This window comes from Haemaphysalis longicornis, unplaced genomic scaffold (assembly GCF_048455015.1).
Source record: "Haemaphysalis longicornis isolate Haplotype H1 unplaced genomic scaffold, Haemaphysalis longicornis Haplotype H1 scaffold_2, whole genome shotgun sequence".
In the NCBI taxonomy this organism is placed as follows: domain Eukaryota; kingdom Metazoa; phylum Arthropoda; class Arachnida; order Ixodida; family Ixodidae; genus Haemaphysalis; species Haemaphysalis longicornis.
This window is the reverse complement of record NW_027526295.1, coordinates 264,586,810-264,608,845: the sequence shown is the minus strand read 5'-3', so window position 1 is coordinate 264,608,845 and position 22,036 is coordinate 264,586,810. Positions and strand designations below refer to the sequence as shown.

Genomic DNA, 22,036 nt, shown 5'->3' with positions numbered 1-22,036 from the left:
CTGATTACGCCCCTCGCCGGCGCCGCTGTGATAACCAAGCGCTCGACTCGTATTTCATTGCGAAAGCGTGTCTACTAATAGATGTGGCTCTCGAGAGGCTTCTAACACGGGGAATACACTCTGCCTCTCCTTCTCTAAGAATGTAGTAACACCTTGTGGGAACCTTGGTGGCATTTTTAAGTGGAGTGCTTCCGCGTCTAAAGAATGTTTCGAAACGTAACAGTAAGCGGCGCTGGAGCAAAGTGAAGTGTGTTACATGCTTAAAGGGATCTCGTTTGACGCCGGAATTTACAATTAGCGATCAATTTTCCGTACTGTCCGCCAGTCGGACGTGTTTGAACATACTGCCGAGTAACATGAGCGCTTTAGTGGGTGCAATTTTTCGCAACGCATAATTATTCGTACATTTTTTCCTCCCCAGGTCAGAAAAATCGATCGTCGATTATATGACCCCTCCATTGTGCACTGAGGTGACGCAACTTCTAGTATTTTGTTTGGGAAGTTTATTGTTTTACCTTTGACATGGACCACAGCTACTTTGTTTCCGGGTCTGCGCGTCTGCGGTGTTTATGGGCGCAGAATTTGATGCGGATGGATAGTAGTAACCTGCTCGGACATCGAAGGGGTAAAAAGAGAAGGGGGTTTCTTAGAGAGGGAGAGAGAGAAAATGACTTTAATGAAGGTTCCTGCGGAGGGTAGGGACCTTAGGAGGCACCGTCCGCCTTGTGTAAGAGGTCAAGGTTCACCCGAGTCCTGTACAATTTTTTGGCCCCACAAATTACCACTGGAAAGGCCACTGTGCTCGTTGTTACCCCCTGCCCGGTCATCGGTTGACAGATTCCACTTCAAGTCGGTAACAGCACTGCATTTTACATGCCCCAGGCAGCTCCTTGATGACTGCAGGGAGTCTGAAAGTATAGTTACTCCCTCGTATGGTCTTTTCATTCCCGCAATAGATGACCCGAGTTCGAAATGGCAATATCATTGCCGACGCTACAGTAAATATGTGTGCTGTTGCAGAAGTCGGATGCAGAGACTACGGCAAAGGTCTACACTGTTGCAGGTATACCTACCTGATTGCAGGTTGCCTTTGATAGCAGTTAGCCTTTGATAACCGTTTATAGCCTTTACCTTTCTCAGTTGCTGCGCTGCTTGTTGAGAGTTCTGTCCAAAAGAATACTTCGTCTTAGTCTTTTCAAGCTTTCAGGTATGCGGTGAATTCAATTCCAGTTTCTCCAGACTCTTCCACTCCCCACTTACTCGTGGCTTCCTTCAACCCTGTCGTCCAAGCCAGCTTGGCCTGATGCGGTAAACCCTCCCTTGGCGGTCTGTGTGCCAGTTATTGTGTATACACTTCTCTGCACCTGGGTGGCATCTCTGATGGTTTTACTAATAACGCGCGCGGAAGAAATGAAGCGAGTACCACGGGTGATGCCGCCGCTGTGTACGACAGACTTGGTTCATTTACGACAGTCTGTAAACATACTTGGGCCATGCGCTCCAAGATCTTTGGTGTCCACATGAGGTCAAGAATTTTTAATACTTCAGTTAAAATCCTTAATGGCTGTGTTTGAATGCTTACGTGCGTGTGCGTGTGTGTGAGAGATAAAATCAGAATTATTTCCACGTTTTAATTATAGTTATACGTCGTCCTAACGCCCGGGTCATTGTTCTCTCTCCCTTTCTCAAATTCTCTCCCGCAATGTGTGAAATGGAGCGGCCAGAAAAGAGCACCGGCTAACAACTTCACTCATAGCCCGCCACGCTCTTGTAAAAAGCATTTTGGTTTGAGGAATACCCGGATAATATCGCGCTAAAAGGCAATATAACTGTTTAGTTGGTTTTAAACCATGCGTACACGAGGCTTCCTGGAGTCCCGGGGACACCTTTCAATCTGCATTGGTCATTGAGGCAGGCCGACTTCTCCTCATAATTAAAAGCATTCCTCCTCCTCCTCCTCCGACTGCTATCCCCATTGAGCATTGAGCAGACTCGGCGAAAATACAATACGGTGGCAGCAGTCGTCACCTCCGCAAAGCCATTATTTTCTCCGGGCGCGACGACGGACGGCTCGAGCACAGGTGCCGCCGGGAGTCGCGCTACCAGGAGTGACGACAGCGTCGACCTTTAGCGCCTGCCGATGAAGTGAAGCAAGCACTGCTGCACAGCTTTGGCGCCAACAGAGCCGCGGCTCTCGTCTGCGTGCAGGTGGCCTCTCGCGACACGCGTGGCATTCCTAGCGCGACATTTAACGCGAGGGCGGCGAACGCCGTGCAGGTTCTTTAGCAAGCGAACGGCGGGAAGAGAGATAGATATGTAGTCTGGATCTTTAGATATGTCTGGATCTTTATTTCCAGACGAATGTGGCGTGATGCGGGTAAATGCGGAGGAGGGAGTGCCTCACGGCGTATCCCCTTCCGCCCCCCGGTTGCAGCACCGAAAAAAAACTGTAGAAAACGTAAATCTAAAAAAATTGAGAAATTTAGAAGTGCAAACATTGCAACAGAGAAGCACATTCCCATTTCATTAGGTCGTCGAAAGAGCGCATCCTCCGAGCGTGTATAAAGAACAGGGGCGTAGCCCGGGGGTGGGGGACGGTAGGGAATATTTTGGTGTCAGAACCTCCCCCCTCCCCAGAAATTTTAAACTTTTCCACTTTTTAACTTGGATACCGTTTGAGGACGCAGGCTTGCCTCCTTTTTATTTTCTTGTTGGTGGCATGTAAGGACAGCCTACTAGCAGCATTCTGCGAACGCGCACGTACCCTACAGCGTGAAGGTCATAAAATAATTCTGCTAAAAATTATTCGCCCAAGGCAAATGTGCTATTTTTTACACTAGAGACCTTTCCCCGCAATCCCATCCTTCAACGAAGCATCTGCAGCTGCCGCTCTAGATTGTTTGGTGCGAGATACGCAGGCGCACTTGAAGCACCCCTATTTTCTTTCTTCTTTTAACTGGTTGCGAGTTTTGCGCGGAGGCAGGAGCCCCGTGGTGGAGCTGGTGCAGCAAGAGAGGTCCCGGTGGCTGTTGTCCCAAGGTGGGCCCTCTGCAGCATTCAGTCGAAGCTAATCCTAGACATTCGATTCAAGATCTGCGGCAGGCGTTCCAAATTTCATTCAGTTAGAGAACCTGCGGGAAGTCGCATGTGCGGACACGGAGGGGTTGGCTAGTTGGTTGAACGGCGTTTGTGGGATTGCGCTGGTTATAACGCAAGACTGCACTTGACGTAAAGACTGCGCACTCATTTATTAAAAATGAAGTGAAAACATATATATATATATATATATATATATATATATATATATATATATATATATATATATATATATATATATATATATATATATATATATATATATATATATAAGACAGAAATAAGAGTTGGCAGTCAAGAAAACCTCGGAAAGCAAAGGGGAGGATGTGGTAGGTCATTGAAACAGATAAAGAAGAAAAAATGCCCGCCAGGTGGGATCCGAACCCACGACCTCCAGAATACCGGTCTGGTGCGATACATATATATATATAGATATATATATATGTGTGTGTGTGTGTGTGTGTGTGTGTGTGTGTGTGTGTGTGTGTGTGTGTGTGTGTGTGTGTGTGTGTGTGTGTGTGTGTGTGTGTGTGTGTGTGTGTGTATAGTGGCGATCAGGCTTTGCTATTTAGTGGAGAGCTGGGCCAGTTTAGTGTATTAAATAATCACAACGCAAATAAATGATCCGACTTCAAAAAAACGTAATACTGTCCACATTTTTAGAAACCCGAAGAATTTTTCAACAGTATCCGAGGGAGTGGTGAAGGGTTTGTCCCATTCTTAGCCGTGCTAGGCATCCAAAGAGGGTGGACGGTGCGTTTCCCGTTATACAGACATCAGGCAACAGCAGGGGAAATGCTATCGCGTTTAATAAGTATATACATGCCTCAGATTAGTGGCGGAACTTGGTTACATGCACGCGCGTGCCCTTTTAATAGTTTAACCTTTAGTCATTTCCATCTGGAACTGCAGCTGCGGGCTGTTTATGGTTCTATCCCGCATGGGCTGTCACGCACCCGGTCTGTCGTCATATACTCTCGCCGTTTTCCCCTGCTTTCTGTGATGGAGTGTATTTGGCGCAGGTAACATCGCCAAAACAATTAGACACGCTGAAGAAATAAAGGAAACACGTAAACCACGCTTCCGCTCTGATTGTGCCACTCAGCACGTGGTAGGGGTTCGAATCCCGGTCATGGTGGCGTTCCTGAGTTCGCGGAAATTATTTCTGGCATAGGGTCACCCCACGAACTCGAGGAGTCTCGAGTATGCATGTTTGATTTGCTTATTCCTAACAACTCTTGTACGGAGTTCAGAGACTTGCAAGCTGAAACCGGGTTTCTAAAATGTATTGCTTTGAACAATGTAAGCTTTTCAAAGGAATCGCCAAGTCAGAGTTTGTTTGGGTGGCACCAGGGGGCAGTTTGTCAGTCAGCGCTCGCCCTGTAACCATTTTATCGCCTTCTTGTTACTTTGCGCTGTTTCAGGGGGTAGATATGTTGTCGTTTACATTAGCCAGATTAGTCTCAGGTACGATGAACACGCACGAATACAACAAGTAATATAAAATAAGAGGAAAGACCAAAGGCCGCGACGTCCTGGTGATAGGGTGGTGGCTCTATTTTACAAGATGGCGATGAGAGATGCTAAAAAACGTCGTTAGGTATGCACAGGTTTTTTTTTTTTCTTTCAAGCAGTTTTTATCAAGGAATAGCGAGCAGAACATGCTGCAAGTCCGCATATTTTCCAGGCTAGCGGTGCACAAATCGTTCGTGTAGCTGAGAAGGTTCGTTCTAATATCGGCCCCGAGGAAGCAGCTGACCGCAGTTATCCGGTTGTTGTACCTCAGGATAATTAAACTCAGTGGCTTCCTGTGCAAGACCACGTCGCTGGCATCGTCGAGGCAGAATGCGTCTCTTCCTCCGCTCCCCGTCACATTCACCAAGAAAGTTGTGGTTCAGTCGTGGTTTCCCGTGTCCCAGCTGGGACAGCGCTCCCGCTTGCTGGCGTGTCTGCGTCCCCGGGGCTTGTAACCGCTCGCTAGGATTCGCAACGGTCAACATGCGATCGAAAGAATTCGCGAACGAACACTGGACAGAATTCAGGTGTCTCAAACAGAAAAGTTCACGACAGGAGGCGGTTCATACGTCAGCGCAACGGGCAACACATCGGGACACCTCGTAGACAACGCGTAGGACAAGGAACCTTTAAAGGGACTCGTTGCGAATAGATCGCCAAGGGCAGCGCAACAGCTGTTGCCGTGCGTCAGTTACTCCTACTGGTAGCTGTAATTCTGCAGAGACTTTTAATCCGTAAGCATTCATTGACATGTACCTCGGCAAAACCCGACCATAACGCGAAATCAAAAGCGTTACGCCTTTAGTGTGCGAATAAATGCATAATCGGTCATGTTAAAAGCATGAAATAGTTAAAATTCTGCGAAGGTAGACGATTTCTTGCTTCAGAATTGAATAAAAGTAAAAGTGAGAAGAATACGCTTGACACATGCGCTAGCAAGACATCTGTGTACAGCAGTGAAGCCGACTTTAGAAAGGCTTGGTTTACCGTGCTTTTCTTTGGGCCTTAAAACTTTGATGTAAGACTGCTTCTCTGGTAAAATCGTCTTCCAGGCAAATTTATTTGACTAAAGTAATGTAGCCGCCTTTAGACGGGTCGGTGCATAGCGCTGCTTCGGAATTTATGGGGCTCCCATACCGTGATGCAAAGCGGCTCATATTGGCCCGGGTAGAATGTCTTCCCACAGGGGTGGAACAGGGTACATGGGTTTCGGAGCAGTCCTGGGAGCAGGCAGAAGTGTAGCAGGCTTGGAGCAGTCAGAAAGGCCTTTTGTAGCAGGCTTTGAGCCGCCAGAAATGCCATTTGGAGCAGATGTAACACCACTCCACAGCATTATGGTGCCTTCTTTATCTCCCTACAGGCCGCCGTGCAAGTCCCCCGCCAATTACGTTTTATCTATCTACTATTTTAGGCGTCCCACCATGCACTATAACCTACTCTGAACCAGGAACGCAGTTCTTGCAGTATATCTGGGGGTTTAAAAAATGCGGATTTTCTACCTTCGCCCCCAGCGAGCGCACCGCGTTGTTACCGTTCAAATGTCAAACCCCAGGCGTAGAGTCGAAAGACATCAGACAACAGGCCTTGCTTCATGTCAGGCAAACGGCAGTGTTAATGCGAACACACGGCGGCATTCCGTAAAACAAGGTGTTTGCTTGCAGTTTTTCCTATCGCAAAGTGGTTTCAGTGCGTGCGAGCTGAACATAGCTGTCTTGGCCCGCACCGGGTTGCGAGAGTCGACGAGCTTAGGCCGTAGTCTACGTAACTAGAGCGTGTTAGAAGACATGATTAATGTTGGACCATCCTCTAACTAACCAAAGTTAACCCCAAAGTTCACAGGCGAAAATGTGTAATCACCTCACAACACCAGCAAACCGAATTAACAAGCGAGGGCAAAGCACCCAAGACCCTGTTTGTTCGATACATACAGCTACGAAAAGTTGCGGGCAGCAAAGCTAGGATCGCCAAAAACGGGTGAGTAAATTGATGTGCACCTCCATTAAAACTTACGATTTTGCATGCGAATATTATTATACCTCTTTGCGATGCGACACAAAAACATTTTACTTTTGGTCATTTTCCATTGATTGTGGCGCAGCGATCGACACCAGCAAACTAAACCGTGCAAATGCAGCACAAAGAAATGCAAAGAGTATGCGGAGATGCGCGTAGTGCCTGCGGCCTAACCCAAAACCAACTTCCATAGCCTTGATGAAACCGAAACCAAAAACGCCTTGATGAAACAGAAAACACGATGTTTCAGCCAAGTTTTCGGTCGCTGGGCATCATGGCGGTGGACCGTGGTATCTCATCAATTCAGGCGCTGCGGCGCAGGACAGCGCTGATAAGCAATTTTGGCGCAACAGGGGCTGTTCGGTGCAGGATGGCGTAGGTAAACAAGTTTGCGCTCAATGGCGCAAATGGCGCAGCTGTTCCACCGCTGCTTCCCAGCAATGCGTCTGTGTAAAGTAGCGAAGACGACTTGGATGGAGATCGGTGTATACCGGAGCTGCCGGGAAGAATTCTTGCGCACTGGTAGACGATTCTCAGAATATCTGCACCATTTATTTTGTTTTTACGGACTGGATGTACCTGCAGGACTCAACAATATTTTTTTTTGAAAAGGCGTTGTGCGCGCGTGCGTACGTGTGTGCGTTCACATTTTTATAAACACGGCAGCATTACTTAATATTGATGCGGAACCTAGTTTAGAATTCAGTATTAGCGTGCGCTGCATACTTTCAGTATTAGCGTGCGTTGCATAGTTGGGCGAGGAAATAAACAATGGAAAAAGAAAAACCATACGATGGTTTGTCAATCCAATATTAGTGCACGCTAATATTGAATTCGACTAGAAAAACAGCTCCTAAACAAGCCTTTGCTAACCTATTTTGGCGTGGAATCCGTACGGGCGCTGTACGTACCTGTGAGCTACATCTGCAATAGTCTGTTGGAAGGCCAACAGGCAAGAATGGTGTCGACTGTGGTTAATACCCACCCAAAGAGTAATACAACGTTCCTGAGGCCTTCCGCAGGAGAATAATTTGTCGGCACACCTGCTTTGGTCCAGTTGCGTGTCAGGGCCCTTGCCGAGATGCGTGTCAGGGCCCTTGTGGACGGCAAAAATTGCGAAAAAGGTATGTGTGCTAATAAATATTCCGTTCACGAAAGAAACAGGTCACCGGACTTTGGTCACTTCCTCCAGTCATAATTAGCTTGTCCAGTGGAGAGACGGGGTGCCTCCCGGTGGTGAAAGCAATAGTCTCGCCAGGACGCTGCCAGCATCCCATATGGAGGCTGAAAAGTCAGAACAGCCTTCGACTTGCCCATTTTTGGCTTCTCTCTGCGTGCAGTGGTTTTTAACGCGCAGTACTAGTTGAATAAGTTCGGAAAGTGCCGTTAGAAGAAAGTCTTCGATTCCTCCCCTCCCCCTCCGCTTAAAAAGTCTATCATACTTTCTGATACACGTCCTTCTTGAAAAGACGTAAAATACCTTTCACCCCCCTGAAGTAGGCACGAAACCTTCACCACAGAGCCTAAAATCTAAGCTGAAATTATGTTTCACCGGTTCGCACACACGCGTACATCGCAGAGCAGAGGAATTTGAGATACAGCTTACTTTTCGATCGGATTTTCTAGAGATACGCACTCCCTCATCGTGTGCTCTGTGGCTCAAACTCAGCTTCGATTTTTCCAGTACGTCCGTGCTCTGAAATAAAGCATGTGCAGCGCCCTTTTCTTACAACGCGAGATGGCCGGGTGAAAAGAAGGCCTAGAGCAATAGAAAGCCATTCTTTTTTTTTAATAATAATCGCATATTTATTGCAAACACACCTCGAGACATCATTGGTAAAATCGGTTATCGCCATTTACCTAGCCACATGAGAACACAAAAGGAGTAACAGTGGGCACTAAGAAGAAGCAACCTTTTTATGGGAGAACAATTTCTTTAGCTCAATACAAACGGCCTACAAATTCCACATACACATAGAGAACGCAGTGAAAGCTTAAAGAGGTGTCGTAAAAAAGGTTTATGGCGTCCGCTCTGTACATACGGAGTCCTGTTAAAGTCCACTTGATTTCTGTGCACAAATGCGATGCTGAGAAGACGTCCTTTCCTGGGACTTATTCAGAAGCCATAAGATTTAAGGGTAGCACAGAGGAAGTTAACTTCAAGGCTGTCGAGGCGACGAAAAGAAGATTAGAATGCTGGTGGACAAAAAGCAGAGAGGGGAATATTGCCTAGGACAGTTACCACCTGTAACAGAAAAAAAAAGTATTTTGTGCTAATAAGCTTTTTGTGCCTGCCCTAAGCAGCGCTAGTATTAAACCAAGAGTATAAAACATAGGTATATCAGTCCTTTTTGGCAAGATGACATGTCATCACCCCGCTACAAAGGGAAACTAATAGCAATCATTATTATCATCATCAGTGTACACCATGATATCAAAGTGCCTCAAGGCCTTAATACAGCAATCTTTCGTTAACTGAAAATTTCGAGATGAGCGGAGTTTCGAGTTAAAGGGGGGCAAATATATGGCGCCTAAAGGAGGCACGGCGAAAAAAGTTTCGACTTAACCGATATTTCGAGATATCCGAGTTCGAGTTAACGAGGGATTACTGTACCTCCATAATATGCCAGCGTCTTCACTAATACACGAAAGCATTTCTGGGAAGATATATTTCAGGGGAGACATAAGCGACTTTATATGAACACACGAAGTCCGTTCAACCGTCCTATTCAAGTATTTTTTAATACACCTACACCGTGACAATGATTTTTTTTAGTGACAGACAGATTTTTGCGCGAGTAGCGCTTACGCGTTAGAAGTTTGTCGCGATTAAAACGATGGGTGTACCTTGTAGCATACGGAACCTTCTGCTTGTTTTCTACATGCTTGCTATTCTTGAGATCCCCGTGTATCGTAAAAGGGCAGTGGTCACTGGTGAGCCGCGGGCGTCAACGTGGGAGCCACATAAACTTGGTGCATAGCTTGAGTCAGAAAAAAAATTAATGGAGGATCTATTGGTGGCTCCTTAGAAATGCGTTAGCATCTCATTTCTCCCCCCTCGCGAACATATGAGGCTCAGCTTGATGCGAACGCCCTCCTCTGGCTTTACAAGCCCCCCCCCCCCCCCCCCCCCTAAGACTGCGTTCCTCGCACGCCCCTCACACACCGTGCCAATTGTGCTTTGCTCAGGCTTTTCACCTTCTTCCCCGTCTCACTGGTCACATTTGCCCGCTTTAGCAGCGGCATTGGCTGCTTAGTGAATTCGTTTTCCGCCACTATTAAAGACCCTTCATCTGCTTAAAAAATACGATGAAGGGACTTTAGTCGCCGCCATTCCCATTCCATCCGACGAGGTCAACGGTGAGGGACGTTGCGAAACCACAGGAACGGGTTCTCAAGAGCTGCGCTCTAAAAAACGCCTTGGCTGCATGACTCGTGCGCGTGGCACGTTTTAAGGTTGGCTTTTTGCACAACACGCCGGCTTTGCAAGAAAGCCAGACACGAAAGGCTGTAATAAGCGGCAAAATGGCCCTCAATACCGTCATCATAGTCCTGCAATGGGCCTGCTTACGTGCATCGCAGGACAAAGGCCGCTCCGGTGCTGCGCTGCTGGAATCCATTCTTTGTCCCTGAATTTTCTTATTTCGTCCCTCCGTCGAATCGCTGGCCTTCCCCTTCTTCTAGACCCGTCCCTCGGTATCCACTCTGTCGCCCTGGTAGTCCTCCGGTTGTCATTGCGTCTCACTACATGGCCTGCTTAAGTCCATTTCTTTTTCTTTATTTTAACTATGATATCTTCTGCTCTAATGGCTCTGGTCTGTGCTAGTTGGTACATCTTCGGTGGGAATCAGCTTGAATAAAACGAACACAAAGGAAGAGGGAGTAACACGACACACTGCTGCTCTACTGCTCTAGTTTGTTCTCTGATCCAGGTAGCTCGTTTCCTCTCCCTTAACATCACCCCTATGGTTATTCGCTCCATGGCCGGATGAACCAACTTTAGTGTGCTTGCAAGTTGTTTATAAGTAAGGCACCAAGTTTCACCTCGATATGCCGACAGGGCGCATTGGTTGTATATTCTTTTCAGTGATAGGGGTAGCATACTTTTCACTTGGGAGTGTTTGAAGAAAGCACTCGCCTCCAGCCCATACCTATTCTGCGCTGGATTCCTTTCTCATGGTTGGGATCTGTAGACAACCGGTCCAAGGTAGTTTTAATCTTCTACTTGTTCTAGTGCTTCACTAAATGTGCTGAACAGGGTGCTTTTGGCATGTTTGTTCATCATAACTTTAGATTTATCCATATTTATTTTTAGCCCCACGGCCACGAGTGCTTTCCGATTGTAGGTCCGCGAGCAATTTTGGCGGGCGTTCAGAAGACTCACTTAACAAGACTATGTCGACTGCAAATCCCGTTTATCCGTACCCGTGTTTTCCCATTCAAGCTTTTTGAATACATGCTGTGAACAGTTTTTGCGAAAGGTATGTCCTTGTTAATGCCCTTTTGGATCAGAAATTCGTCACTTTGTTAGTTAAGAATCATCCTGCCCATTTACTTTATATACATTGTCTAGAAGTCTTATGCAGGTCTCAGTTCTGTTTCCTGGTCTTTTAATGCTTCCAGCACTGATGTGGTGTGCACTGCTTCTTCAGTCTATAAATGACTTGCGAAGAAGTTTAGTGTACTCTGCAGATTTTTCTATTGCTTGATTGACGACATATATGTGACCCATTATTCATTAGCCTTTCCCAAGCCCAGCCTGGTCTTTGGGTATCTAGGCTGTCACTTATGCAGTCAACTATGGGTAATGGGTCTTTAATCCTTAACGTCTTCGTTATCACCTTTCTTGTAAATGAGAAATATGCTAGCTTTTTACCAGGCTGCAGGCACTTTTATAGTCCTTAAGCATTCTGAAAATAGTACAGCAAGCTTTTCCAGAACAATTTCTCCTCTCTTCTTTAATACACGGCTGTGCCGGTGTCACCTGCAGCTTTTCCTCTTTTCATGCCCTTGAGAGCCTTTTCTACTTCCAATTTTGTTACTAGTGGGATATTGCAAGCTAAATTTTCCACTGGCAAACCTTTCCTGTGGCCAAGTTTAATTAGCAGTAGAAAATTTTTCAATAAATTCTAGCTCGAGAATAAAACAAATTGTGAGGACACGTAAGCACCCCTCATGATCTAGTGAATGCAACCAGACCAATTGCCAAACAGATATGCCTGTATTTAGGGGAAGCCTGCAGCACCCTGAATTGCTGGTGACTGCCGTGCCACTGGAAGAGTGCAAAGCCTGACACGTAATAAAACGTGTCTTCTCAGCATCAATGCATTTTTTCTTTGAATCTTCTTTCTGTTAGTATGATTGAGCAACTTGGCCAATCGCCCTTACCCTGTACCTAGTTTTAACATTCAGTAGCCATGAGGTTAAGCCTTACGACATGTCAAACAACGTCAAGCTTTAAGCCTAATGTTAGGCCAACACTAGTGTTTCTATCACTAACGGTTGGGAGAGCTGAGAGAAGCAGGCAATGCAAACTTTATTATGTATATTGCATTTTTTAGAGTCCAGTATGATACACAAACAGCAACAAAAGCTAAAACACTCAATATATGGCACATGGCGACAGCACACTTCACTCTAATTCTTTCTGGCATAACAAGCACCCAATAACGACTTGGGCAAAAGACAAAACCATAACAGCATGACAGGACTGTACAGGTGAGGGCAATTTAAATAATTTAATGGGCTGTGCCATCAGCAAGCAGCTGCAAGATGAGAGCGTTCATGAAAAGAACGACTGGTCAGATTACAGCAGGACATTACGACACACACTAGAATGCTCAATCAGGCATGCCTTCCATGATTGGCATAAAACAGTGACAGTGGTAGAGCAGATCACAACACACAAGAGCCTGCTTGATGGTTAGTGCATGGCAAAGTATCATTTCTCGGCTGCTTGAGAAACACTAGCGCCACTGGTAGCTAAGAATGTCACTGGTCTCCTGTTTTCCATATTAGGTAATGCTTGCCAATGACAGAGGCTGTTCAAAGACAACACATAAAAAAAAAAAAAACGCAATGTGCAAGATATGTGAGCGGCTGCTGTACGGCGTTTTCTGCAAGTGACTTCGACATAAACAGAAAGTATTGCTTATGCAATCTGTGCAAATGGAGCGAGTTACATAGTGTGCATGTTTAAAACGACTACATCAAGCCCATTATTGCAAACCTATGCATGGCCAACACAAAAAGGCATTGCAGTGTTGCCAGGGGCCACATCTAGGAACTGATCAGCAACAACATCCGGTCCTAGCTAACTGAGATTCCAAAGCAAAACCACTGGTACAGTAAAGCACCAGTATCTCTATGCCAGGGGTGCAAAATTTCCTAGATTAGAGACAATAATCAGTATGAAACTGTGCAATAAACTATCAGGACTAAACCTACGGCCACACACTGAAACTTTACAGGGCCATAAAAATCTTCAACTTTTCAAGCTAGATTATTACGCAAGATGTATTTAACAGTCTGCTAGCTATGTACACTATTCTTCTGTACAGCTATACCTTCACAGTTGCACAGGCAGTGCGCTTCCATGAAGCCATCACTTGGCACATGACAAGTGGGCCTTACTGATGGCGTGTGCATTTCTGAAAAGGCTGGAACCTTATAATTTATGAACACAAATGTCACATCTTTCTGGATCAGGTAAGAAGCACAAGTGGCATACCCACTTGTTTATGCAAGCAATAGGGCCTCAATGGACGTGCTACCATAAGCAACTCCTCAGATGACGACCTCCAGAAAGTGTAAACCTGTCAGATTTTTTTTTTTTTACAAGTGGAGACAGTTGTGCAAGCCCCTTCAAAGCAGACATTTTAAATAACACCGCAAATTTACAGGAATCTTAAATAATCGTACACTGTGCTGCAGCTCAATAATAACTTCTCACTTTACACGCGTGAGCACAAAGAAGGAGAAAAAAGGCAGATACCCAAGGCTCTTGTCTCAAACTTCAGGTCTGCAAACAAATAAGAATGGGCAACACAGTGCAACTAATCGACTTTCAAACTCCTGCATACGTCGCACTTCTCAGTCTGTACACAGCAAGTTGAAAAGCTTGTGGAAAGCTCCAAAGCAGTCATCACTGCCCCGTCTTTGACAGCAGTCAGCATCACTGATGCACAGATCACAGACGCACGCTCCTGTGGTCGAGCCTGCAGACACACACAGCCTGGAGTGCTTCAAATGCGGCATGCGTAGAGGCCTATCCCCCCACACACGACCCACACTTCTCCTTGAGCCACACAAGCCGGTGTCACGTGCTTCACTGCAGGCCCAGTTCTAGAATAAATAGGGCTACTCCTACCAAGGACGAGACTGGGCTCATTCCTGGTGCTTCTTCGAAGTGAAAGGGTCAGTGGACGAGTCGTCCTGCAAATAAAAGCAGCAGCTTTATTGACAAGTAGCTGGCAGGAATCACAATACACACTACACTCACACAAGCGTACAGTGAGACAGGTTGCAACTTAGAACATAGTGCCGAATGTTGTTGCGCATATCGTACCGTATTTGAACCGAGTCACAGAACAAGCATAATTCCAGCAAGGTCACGCTTTTTGAACCTGGTGTTGCTACAGGCACACCGGGACATGGCTGAGCTTTGCGGAATCGCACCAGTAGCGTAACTAGAAATTCATTGGGTTTGGGTGCTGAAATGGTGATAAAAAAGCTGAAGTCTGTGCATTTGAATGCATGAAGAGGAAGAGAATGAGAGAAAGAGAGGAAAAAAAAAAAAAAAAAAACCCTTCTGCGAGTGAATTGTGAAGACCCTCCTTTTGTGGCCAAGAAGAGCTTCTGGCAATGACTGCAGTGAAAGCTCAAACAGCAGTTCAATAACCAAGCCCCCATGTCTGCCACTGCCTCTGAAGTGCGCTACATCCCTTGCATCTCAACAGCAACATCTAAATCTTTTTCCCATTATTTTTTTTTGTTCCTAGACAGAGTTCTTCAATAACCTTGTTTTGAAATCAGCATGGATCTGCACCATTTGCTGCAACAAAGCCAGGGGTGAGACAGCTGAATCAGTTTTGGGAGCACTTTTGGTAGCAGCGAAATTTCGATTTTGGAGCAGGAGAATCTTGATTTGGAGCAGAAGAACGACATTTATTATGTCACCTTAGGAGCCTAAAAAATCAAATTTTTGGCAACTTGGAGGAAAAAACTGCACTTTTTAATCGGTTTCGAACGTGCATATAACACTGAAACAGCCTTTCAATAAGGTTTTTTTTCACCGGAGCATCACAAGGTACGGACTGCACTACCTTTTTACAAACCATTTTTTTTACTTCTTAGGCTCTGTGCTAGTACGGAAGTGCCGTCGAAGATATTGAATGGAAAAACTAAGCAATCGTAAGGCATTTTTATTATCATGTGCATGCCGAAATTAATATTTTTGTAATCCCATACTTGGCCTTACGCACAAGAGTTGAGAGCCCCGGCCAAAATTGCGCAAAGTGTGGGTTTGCTGACAGTCGTCGCACCCTACCAGCCCTCCAATTTCAATCCCCAAGGTGCACGTTCACTACGATGGTAATTTGAGTAGCGTTGGTATGTTTAGCCACCTTTCTCTTGGCATTAAAGGGGCACTGACACAAAAATTTTGCATCTTGTTTTTTTTGTTGCGATAAGTAGCTAGTGACCTACTTATAACCTGTAGAAACCTCATTTGCTTCAGCGTGCGACGGTTGTTTAATTAGAGGCATTTTAAATGCGGCCAGTCGCAGTTTCGGTTTCAGCGAGTGCCGCGAAACGATGGATTTTGTGGATTTTGTGTGAACAAAGCTGACCACGTGACCGTCGGAGGGATATCACAGAGCAGAGCCGCCGTAGCACTGTCGAATCCGCATCGACGGCAGTTTCTGCGAATGCCCCCACGTACTGATCTCGTGAAGCGCCTAATTAAAAAGTGACCGTGGATGTGACGCAGGCGCTGCGAGTGCAAATGCTACCGCGGCTAAAGAACGACGCGCGACGCTCGAGACGGTGGGTGGCAAGACGCGCGCTGGGAGCAGCCGGCCGGTCTGCCTACAGGTCCGCCTACAGATGTGTTCGGCTCAGCACTGCGGCGGATATTCGAGTGCCGCTCTCGTAAGCGGTGCAGATGACAATTTTTAATGCAACCCACCATCGCATCATTAACTCCTTTCTCACGTAAGCCACCATGGTCGGGACTTGGGGACAATTTCGTGCAGCGGTAACAAGCTATCACTCGAGCTACCTGCGCCGGCCTGGGCCACTTCGCGGCCGTGGCCGCCGCCTGCACAGCGACCGTGCGGCTAGCTCAGTGAGCTTTTCGTGCCTCCGGCGCGTTTTCGCATCCAATGGTAATAAACAGTAATAGAAACAGAGTGCCTGGAATCGCTGTAGAACTTTGGTCGCGGCCAGCTGCCCGATTAGCTGACGAAATCACGGCGCCTCCGCCGCCAACGATCGGGTCGTTCGTTCTCGAGAGCAGAAGCTCCGCCCTCCAGCCCTCCGATTGGAGCGGCGAGCCGCGCGAGCCGGCGCAAAACGCCGGTAGTGCGGAAGCGGCAAACACAAACTCGTGACGTGTTTGGATGCTGTTTATTTACAATTGCGCGTGGTCCTCTGCTGGCTGCTCGGTTGCGTTTCGCACACTTCAAAACTGATTTTAAATATGTTCTAGGCTGTATTCGCCGCTGATATTTTGCAGATTATGTATGTGTGTTCCCACCAATCTATCTCCGAAGTTATCTCGCCTTCAAAATTTTGTGTCAGTGCCCCTTTAAATTTCACTTCGGATAGATCAACCATTAGTACAAGCGTGCAATAATAGCCCGTCCCGCTATCGGACACTGCTTGAACATTTTGCGGCGATCTATAGCCTGCGCCGCCACTTCGGCAGTGTCGATCGCCCCATTCCTGCGGCTCGCGAGCTCGTTGCCAAAGGCAGCAATAACTCAGCATTTTATAACACTGCAATGAGTCCGAAATTTCATTTCAAGCACGCACCACTCCTCGCACTCAAGGCCGAAACATGGCGAATTCGCGGGCACCACGTTGTTTTTGAACTCCCGTCTTTCGAGTCGCGCAACTTCCCGCAACAACTCAAACGACTAAATTCAAATCCAGCCACCTCCATAACCAAAACCACGGCAGAAATCGGCGAAGAGCACTCTGCCCGAACCCCGAGCAACTGCTTCGCCCAGCGGCCACGTTTTCCAATCTTCACCACATCAAGATGGTGGCGCCCAGTCGGAGATACGGCGCCTCGAAAATTGCTGTTTTTTCATCAACTTGCACAAGCAGTTTGTCGCCTCCGTACACAGTATTTTTTTCTGCAGAAATTTGCAATGGTATTCTATCGGAAAACGTTGAACACTCACAGAATATTATAACATGTGCAACCCGACATTGTCATTTTTGAAAAAAAAAAAAAATGTCTCGGGGACAATTTTATGCCGTTTTTTTTTTTAAATGATCAATCAATTAAACCTTTACAAACAGCATGACCTTGGGGGTGCTGGAAAATTATGCCATCAGTAAGCATTTTCCCCCTGAAACTGACGGGAGCGTTAAAACCCTTGGCTCTCGGGCTGTTTTGGAGCAGTTTGGCGCAATTTTTGCAATTTTCAAGCTTTTGGAGCAGCCTGGCGCAGGAAAACAAATTTGTATCAAAACTGCGCAATATGCGCAGCTGTCTCACCCCTGCAAAGCATACGCATGCGCGCACTATTTGATGTTATATTAAGGGACAGTAAGCCACCACAAGGAAATGTAACATGTCTGGGCTAAGCTACTGAACACCACCAGTGCAGCTGCGGCTCTCCACAAATGGAATGCGAATGGCCCTTTGCGGGAGGTATGTTAAACAGAGTCAAACGAGGTAAAATAAAAAAAAATAATCCTCGAGTTCATAAAAGTTGCAGTTTTATTTAACAACTTATTACAGCATTACACTTTACAAAAGCTGCCAAGTTGCTGGCTGACACCATTTAGTCATTATGCTGGAATTCAGTGGCTGAGAAACATGACCAATACTAACAGAAGAACATGCTCACCCCACACACCGCAGAGAAAACTGCTTGGCAATGTGTGAAACATCAGGCTTGATTTCTTGCCACGACATTCATATTTCGATGCAAAGGCAAATACAAAACATGTGGTCTACATCCAGAGTAGCTTGTTCTTCTAGACTTGTTACCTTTGCTTTGCAGCTCCATAATGGGAGCTTGAATTGTTTTGTTCACCCCCTTCGTATGAAATACGGGCACAGACTGCTCATTTGTTATACACAGCCGCCCAATGATATTTCACTGGAAGCCATCGTGACTAACCTGCCTTGAGTTCAAAACTTGCCCCATGGCAGTATCCTCCAAGCTAGGGCGAACAGTGCAGGCACTAACGACTTTCAACACCTTATTTGCACAATGATTTTGCACCAAGGAGACTGCTGGCCGGCTCTAGCCAAGTTGGGGTTCTCACCAGAGCAAGCAGCCGGCCAATGTTGCCCACTGTGATGCCTCCTGAGAAGAAGACGCATGGCAGCCAGGATCGCACAAACGCCAGGTCCTTTTCAGAGCACCTGAATAGAGGGGGAAGAAGAATACACATACTATATGAATATAAACAAAGCAAACAGAAACAGGGCTGCCTTCAGCAGCAAATTCAGGACACCTGGGGACGCAACCCACAGACACAAAACTCCTGTGCGCAATTTTATGCTACATCAAACACACACTCAAATACATACCAGCAAGCTCTTGATTAATTTTTGTTATATTTCTACTCGATGGCTACATTTTTATTCACTCTAACAGCCACTGACATGGCACGTTACGTGTGGTACCCAGTACTTTTCAACAACATTGGTTGTCTTTGTGAGCTAATCTATGATGCAGTCGGACGGAAAAGGTTCAACTCTTAATCTGCATTCACATCATTTCATTAGTTTATGACCCAATCCTGTCACCTTCCTTCCGACCCAATCCTTCACGCATTGTTTGTTACTCTCCAGTCTCAACTGCTTATTTTTTACATTTTCATGCGAACCCTTCAATGGTTGTTTGGCGAGTGCTAGGATTGGTGCTGGATGTATCTTGGAGCACCCAAGAACAACATGTGCAATCGTCACTCTGACATTGCATCAGGGACACAGAGTATCATGCCCGGCATTCATTTTTGCGTGGAGCATGCCAGTGCTCCACTCTGTGACTTTCGACTGTACGCTGCTTCACTGCAAGTTTTCATGCAGATTTTCTTTCTGTGATATTATTTTTCCCTGTGCAGTACATGAACTCGGTCAGTGTGGCATTTGTCCACCGGTCCGCTTCTCCTTTTCTTATTTGTTCCTGCACTGCCTGCTTCCAGCTCGACCGGAGTGCTTGTGAAGTTTAAAACCGCACACCATAGTGGCTGGTCAGACAAGTGGTGTTGGCTGTCCACCCGAGTGTAATGCAGAGATGTATATGCATACCAGCCCACTTCCTAGGTTTTTCTGGTAGTAAGCAAAGCCTGCGTTGAAATTGCAGCTTTGCCGTGGCGTCCCATGGATCGAATGAAGACTGTTTTAAGCCACCCCGATTCGCCTCATTACTTACTGTGCCCAAGGACAACCTCTAACCACACCTAACACAGTCTCACAGTGGGCTCCCAGAGAAGCAATCCGGCATTCGTTTTTCAGATTCATTTCTATGGCGTGGGGAATCCTCGGATTACCAGCAGGCTACCCTCGATGAATCCGAGATTGTAAATCGAAGAGCCCCACTGTTTCCAAATTTTTTGGAATAATTCTACTTGATATTATCGTAAATTAGGGGGGGGAGGGCATCAGGACAAAGCTGTCACTGAGCAGAACACTGAATGTCGAGTCACTGCCGTGAAGGCTCTCACAAAGAGAGAGGAAGAGAGCGCTGACCTTCCGATCCTGTAGTAGACCAGGAAGTGTGCCACCAGGGTTGCCACCAGTGCTGTGAGGATGCTGAGCCCAAAGCCCCCCTGGGTTCGGTCACACAGCCACCACAGGCTCACCGACAGCAGCACCAGCGACAGTGCGGGCTGCCAGTCGCTCTGCAGTTCGATCTTCTGTGATCACTCGAGTCAAGGACACTCACTTCTTTGCAGTGGTGAATGATTAGTGAGAAGTTCTGCTATGACTGGCCCTTTGCTATGTACGATAGTTACTTCACTGCCCAAGTAATGGAGAATTGCAGTTTCCTCCACCCCAGCATTTTCCGAGAAAGCGTGCGGTGCAAATTTAAGCTGCTCGCTTAATTGTTAGCATTCAAACATTTCGTGAAATATTTTATGGTTTGTTTTGAAACATCAAGTCTGATTATAGCGGCTCTTTGGTTCCTTCATAACAGAAACACAATGCCATAAAAAAAAAACACTTTGTACTGTAATAATTGCAGCTGTAATTGCTTTTGTGTTTGTTCTTTTCTAGGAAAAAGATACTCAATTAACGAATATGAAGAAACAGTTTTCCTGCCAAATTTAATGCCAAAACAAAACAAAAAAAAAGCCCTAAACTTGTACACACGTGTAAAGTATGAATACAAATGAGAGAGCACCTTGTGCAAGAGATTCTTTTCAAATTTCAAAGGAAGCCATGCAGCAATCTGTAATTACAAACTGGGCAAAGTCAACCAGAATATAATTTGAAGCTAGGTGGTGCCATTGCCAATGTAAACAATGGCTTATCACAGTGGCCCTCAATTTCTGTCTAGCTAAAAAAAAAAAACAGCATAACACTGGGGCCTTCCCCTGCCCCCCAAACTCCCTTCAGAGGAGGTTGTGTGCAATAGCAATAAAATATCCAACAATTTGGCTGCTGCTGTTACTTTTTAAAATCAGTAATTCTAGCCGTCCTTAAGGTGTCATTGATTCTCCATAACTGCAATTAAATAAAATAGTTTTCCTTGACCATGCATGAATGAATGCCACGCATACTGGTAGCAGTGTTCAATCACAAACGCGAACGCGCAAACAAAGCTCAAGGATACGGCGCTGGCTTGATTGATGCCAACGAAGAGGGCGACGCACTTCATAACGTCGGACCAGTGGTGGGGGATCGTTTCCTCTCCCAGCTTGTGGTCCAGGCAGGGATACAGCAGGCCAACTGACACTGAAATCGCAGTTTAGCATTAATGGTATCAATACGCATCCACAAAAAAGCAAAAACAAAAAAAAGCAATTGTAGCATTTTTTTTTTTACCATAAAGGCGTTAGAACAGTGTCACCACAAGTTAAGTAATTGAAAAGCGCACAGTTAAAATCGGTATCACACTTTCGGCACCATAATGTAAGACCAAGTGTTTCGAAACACAAAAAAGACAAAAGAGGTTAGCACAGGCGGCCCTGAAGATGCTTGCATAGCAACTGTATCGGGCTCCAGCAGTGTTTGCGCCAAATGGTACGTGCGATATGACATCGCTGCGCGAAGTTGCGTCGTTCTTTCTTCCAATGACACGTCTTTCGGAAGTGAGGTGGCGTAAAGTGCGCTAACAAGGAATGCTTCGAAAAATGAAAGTTCGAGCTTTCTAGGAGGAGGAGATTTAACTCACCAGCAGCGGTGCCACATATGGCGGGGACCCACCACGGCGATGACATGAACACCGAGCCGATGAGGTTGCGCTCGAACGCCGAGAGGCGATACTGGATTTGGAAGAAGTCGAGCATCAGGCTGAAGAAGACTCCGACCAGAAAGAGAAAGAAGACCCTCCAGAGGAGGCGCTTGGTAGCAGCCATCATGATCGAGGACGAGCGGTGCCGCGTAGTGCGCTTCGCTCCCGCCGTTCACACACCAATGTAGAGAGTCTCCGCTCGCACGCTTTCAACGATTTGCAGCATCGCAGGTCGGTGTACACGAGTCCTTCGGAGCCCAATTTCGATGACGTCGAGGACGTGAGCATTCACCTCGGCAGAGTGGCGCGATTGACAAGTCACACGCCTGACAATCGGTCAGCAGGCCAAACGGAGGCGCGGGAAACACTGGCCGTGCGCCGCGGATGATGCACCTTGGCCGGTATCAGTTACCTTTGGTCGGGGAACTCCTCACACGCGAGTTCGGTGCAACTCTACGTCGTCTTTATCGCACAGGCGACGCCTCGGCGAGCACGTTTCATGGGTCGTATCATTGTTTATGTTTCACTTTTACCCTCTGGTGATGAAGGGAGCGTAAAAACAGACGATAGACAGCGGCCAATCAGAGCGCGGTGCTTGACTCGTGCGATGCCGCGTCCAATGCGAATGCTGCGCGCCAACACATGACCGACTTCGGTGTGGCACCATCAGCGGCGTCGGTTCCGTTTTCCGGCCTTGCTTAGCGTCGCGCGTCGCTCTTTGTCCTTTGTGTAGTTTTTTCCTTCTCTCTGCCCGGAACGGAGTG

The 22,036-nt window shown here is 46.6% G+C and overlaps 1 protein-coding gene across 1 annotated transcript; it reads right to left on the bottom strand.

The window, feature by feature from the left end:
- Positions 1-12,141: 12,141 nt before the first annotated feature.
- LOC144170619 (insulin-induced gene 1 protein-like) lies at positions 12,142-21,970 on the bottom strand. The gene is made up of 5 exons (XM_077700527.1): positions 21,213-21,970; positions 20,652-20,773; positions 19,565-19,731; positions 18,133-18,232; positions 12,142-14,058 (listed from the first exon to the last, which is right to left on the bottom strand). Exons 1-5 carry the CDS (start codon positions 21,397-21,399, stop codon positions 14,011-14,013), a joined length of 624 nt encoding a protein of 207 aa, XP_077556653.1. The 5' UTR covers positions 21,400-21,970; the 3' UTR covers positions 12,142-14,010.
- Positions 21,971-22,036: the final 66 nt, after the last annotated feature.

Bases quoted from the DNA above. Each gene is read 5' to 3' on its own strand.
- LOC144170619 (XM_077700527.1), bottom strand. From the start codon at position 21,399: ATGATGGCTGCTACCAAGCGCCTCCTCTGGAGGGTCTTCTTTCTCTTT. The intron at 20,774-21,212 runs GTGAGTTAAATC...CTGCGATTTCAG, and splicing joins CATATGTGGCACCGCTGCTG to TGTCAGTTGGCCTGCTGTAT. The intron at 18,233-19,564 runs GTCAGCGCTCTC...CCCTCTATTCAG, and splicing joins GTCTACTACAGGATCGGAAG to GTGCTCTGAAAAGGACCTGG.